We start from the raw sequence: 3,936 nt of genomic DNA on the forward strand, positions 1-3,936 counted from the left end.
CCCGATCATTTGAAACAGCGGTCGCCAACCGGTGGTCTGTGAGGTCCGAACGGTTGGCGACCACTGACTTAAAAATCGCACATCTGACAGTAATTGCAATGGGACCTGAGCCATCTATGAAGCAATCGTACCTGGGCGGAGGCGGGACAGGTCTTTGCACACTAAAGCAGAGCCCATGAGCTTGATTGGGTCCATGATATGGATCCTGTCCCAGGATGACAACCTTCACCTGTGAATGCCAGGTGGCAAATTAAACAATACTCTAGTGTAGGCAGTGTAAAGGAACCCTGGGCTGACCGCTGACCTATACAAAGGGACAGGATAACGAGAAGGGCAACCCCCCTGCCCCACCCATGACCCAACTAGAACCCCCAGAAGAAAGCAGATGGCCTGGTATCTTACTTACTTTCCATTACCAAATTCTCCTTCACTGTGCCACCCTACCACACCGCCCCCTCCCTTCAGGCACAGGTATGGGAAACAAGTTAGGGTCAACTTTGCTTTCGTCCTCCTCATTTGTCAAATGACAAAAGTAAATACACCTCGAAAACAAGTACAACCATCCAGAAAGATTCGAAGTGGCTAGTCAGTCACCTCCCAGTTATCCTATCTCATCCTGATTTTTTAAAATTACCTACAGAATTGGGGTTATCGTACTCATTACCCTACATTTGGTGCTCCTCACATCAATCATTTTAGCCTTCAAATTAATATGCAGAGCCCAGTCACTGATGGGCAGTCAGCTTGTTTTCCATTACAAAAAGTCACACGGCAAGCACCCTGGTATGTATGTTTCCCCACTGTTGCTTTTATTTCTGTGGAATACTTATAATAGTGGAGTTGCGGGTCAAAGAGTAAGTGTATTTCAAATTTTCATTTCCAACGAGTTGAAGCAATTCGGATTCCCCACCGGCAGCATACGAAGGGGCCTGTTCCCCTCAGCCGTGGGCAAACTACGGCCCGTTTGAAATGAACTAAAAAAAAAAAAACAAAGACCGTAGCCTTTTATGTAATGATGTTTACTTTGAATTTATATTAGTTCACACGAACACTCCATCCATGCTTTTGTTCCGGCCCTCCGGTCCAGTTTTAAGAACCCATTGTGGCCCTCGAGTCAAAAAGTTTGCCCACCCTGCCCTAGATCTTCTAAGGAAGGAAACCAGAAGGTAACGAGGTCAGGTCAAGAGCCACGGGAGTAGGCGGCAAGGTGCAGTGGAAAGTAATTAGGTCACTGTCACAGGCTGTGTTAAGACACTGCCAGTCCTTTTGATCAGGAGGCCGCCCACCTCTTCTTCATTCTCGTGCTTCTGCTCAAGGTGCACCTTCTTAGAATCTTCTTCCATAACTGACATATACCTTATCCTTCAAAATCCAGCTCAGACAGCCCCCTCTTCAGGAAGCTTTCGTGGGCCGCTCCCTTCCTGCTGCTGGTGCTCACCCTGTCCCCTGCACGAAGCCACCTGTCGCAGCACGGAAGCTGGATAAGGGACAGCCTCGGAGGAGCCAGGTAACCTCCCAGACCCTCCACATGCTCATTTGCAAAGCCACTCTGGGCCATCTGATCCCCAGTTGCAGGCTCTTTTCTTATTCTTCCCCATTTATATCAATCGCTGATATTCAAAGAGGACATCTATACAACCAAGGGGCAGAATAGCACTGAATTTAAAATAACTTAGTTTTTTTCTAACTTCGGAAACAAGGAGCTATATCCAAAGTCCTTACTCTACACTGAAAATTGGGAAGTTTGCTAAATATTAGGCGTAGTAGCCTTATCAAGGTGGCTTATTCACCCATTTCACTTCTACTCGACAGATATGACTAAGTCACGGGATTCCTGCTCTCAACTTACAAATGGGGAGGGAAAAGGGTAAGAACGAAGTGTAAAAACCTCCCGTGTAAGCAGACACTAAGCATATTTGGGGGGTGGGGGGGTTTCGAGGAAAACCAGATCCCAACGGTGGTGGAAAACGGGATTCAGCGAGGCGCCACAGATCTATAGTTGGTTTTAAGAGACGGAAGTGAGGAGAGGCCTGCCACAGCGTTCAATTCTGGTGTAGGAGGTAAGGCTGGTTAAGTAGGACACGGCCATATTCATGCAGCCTCCATCGTTCAGGCAGTGGGAAGCCAGACAAGCTTCTGAACAGGAGGCTGACATGACCAGAGCCCCCAGGTAGCAGCCGGCTGCAGAACCAACCAAAGCAAAGGGCTTTGGTAACAGGGCAGCAGACCTGTTTGGGCCAGAAGTTAAGAGACTAAAGGACAGTGTGGTCAGACAGAAAGAATACTGAGCTTCTAGTCAAGGTGGGGCTGACTATAACCAGCAGAAAAAGAGTAACTCCTTCATGCCTCAGCTTCCTCATCACCACCACAATAATACTTAACACTGCTCGGGGATTGGTTTCAGGATTAAATAAAACACAAGAAAGGAGAGCATATAGACACATGGTCTATGGTAAAAATAAAAGAGCAAATATAGGTTAAAATATAGCCTGACAAACCTCACAATTCGAGTATTTTATTCTGTTACCGAATTATGGACAGTGTTTTAACCCCAGTGTCCCTAATTAAGAAATACTCTTTGGTTCCCACTCTTCTTTTGCAAGAATTCACCCACAACCTGTACTTACATCTCTTATGTTGCACATTTGGGTCCACGTGAAGACTTGGTGTGGGGGAGGGTAAACAGTGTAACGTCTTCTTTCTTCTGCAACAAATCCCATTAGCTGATTGAAAAAATAAAAAAACTAGGTTTAAAATGAGATTCTCACTGAAAAGCATATGAATTCAATCAGAAAGTTAACTGAAGCATTAGCTAACGCTTTGCTAGGTTTTCTGTCCCAATTCTTTTCTGCCCGGGCCTGGCAGCTCAGTTGGTTAGAGCAATACACACCAAGGCTGCAGGTTCTCTCTCCTGTAAGGGCACACCTCTAAAATCAGTAAGTAAAGCCCTGACCGGTTTGGCTCAGTGGATAGAGAGTCGGCCTGCGGACTGAAGGGTCCCGGGTTCGATTCTGGTCAAGGGCATGTACCTTGGTTGCGGGCACATTCCCAGTAGGAGGTGTGCAGGAGGCAGCTGATCGATGTTTCTCTCTCATCAATGTTTCTAACTCTCTATCCCTCTCCCTCTCTGCAAATAAATAAATAAGTAAGTAAGTAAAATTTCTAAATAATTTTAAAGAAAAACCCAGCAAATAATAACAGTACCTGCTCCCTCCCCACCGGAGTTGCTCAAGGGCTTCCATTCCCCCCCTTGCTTTGGGCTGGGTCTAAGTTGATTGGCTTGGATGTCTTGATTTCCTGTTCATGCCAACGCCGCCCCCCCATTTAAAGGCGGAGCCAGGTTCCAAGCCATCCATTGCTCGGTTTTTACTTGGCCCCTCTTTCCTGGATAGCAGACAAACTAGATGGATTAAAAGAAGCCACGATATCATCTTAAGTCTTAAGTTTAGCAACGAATATAAATGTGCAGGTTCTAAACACCATGATTAACGTGAAAAGGACACCGAAGGAGGGAAAGCAGGAGACGACGAAAGCCATAGCCCGTAAACGTGGCCTGGGCCTGCGACGACCTCCTCGCTGACCTTAATAAAATACGGCTTCCCGAACTCTCCGCTCAGGTGCTTCTTCCAGCTCTCCCCGAAGCCCACCGGCACGTTGCGAGCCGCGAGTCTCAGCAGGGCCGCGGCCTTGTTCTTCTGGATGCGGACCCGGAAGGTCAGTGCAAAACCGGACCCTGGGAACCCAGGCCTTAGGCCAGACCCGCACTTAGCAGGCCGGTGCCCCAAGTTTCGTGTTTGGTATTAATACGGGGCGGGGTGGAGTGGAGCGGGGCGCTGAAGGGGAAGCCCCACAAAAACTGCTCGGGGCTCAGCGGCGACGAGGGCGGCGTGCCGGGCTCCTCCTGCTCCGCCCGGGCCTTCTTGGCGGGGCTGGCCT

At 48.3% G+C, this 3,936-nt stretch overlaps 1 protein-coding gene across 1 annotated transcript in view; it reads right to left on the reverse strand.

Annotated features, from left to right (window-relative positions):
* UNG (uracil DNA glycosylase) overlaps positions 1 to 3,936 on the reverse strand; it is an 8,671-nt gene that overhangs the window by 3,875 nt on the left and 860 nt on the right. Inside the window, exons 2-5 of the mRNA XM_006762022.2 lie at positions 3,855 to 3,934; positions 3,582 to 3,708; positions 2,628 to 2,723; positions 132 to 229 (exon numbers count right to left, since the gene is read on the reverse strand). Of these exons, the coding sequence (XP_006762085.1) occupies positions 132 to 229; positions 2,628 to 2,723; positions 3,582 to 3,708; positions 3,855 to 3,934 (401 nt within the window). The remainder of the gene's footprint in view (positions 1 to 131; positions 230 to 2,627; positions 2,724 to 3,581; positions 3,709 to 3,854; positions 3,935 to 3,936) is intronic.

This window comes from Myotis davidii, unplaced genomic scaffold (assembly GCF_000327345.1).
Source record: "Myotis davidii unplaced genomic scaffold, ASM32734v1 scaffold478, whole genome shotgun sequence".
NCBI classification, from domain to species: domain Eukaryota; kingdom Metazoa; phylum Chordata; class Mammalia; order Chiroptera; family Vespertilionidae; genus Myotis; species Myotis davidii.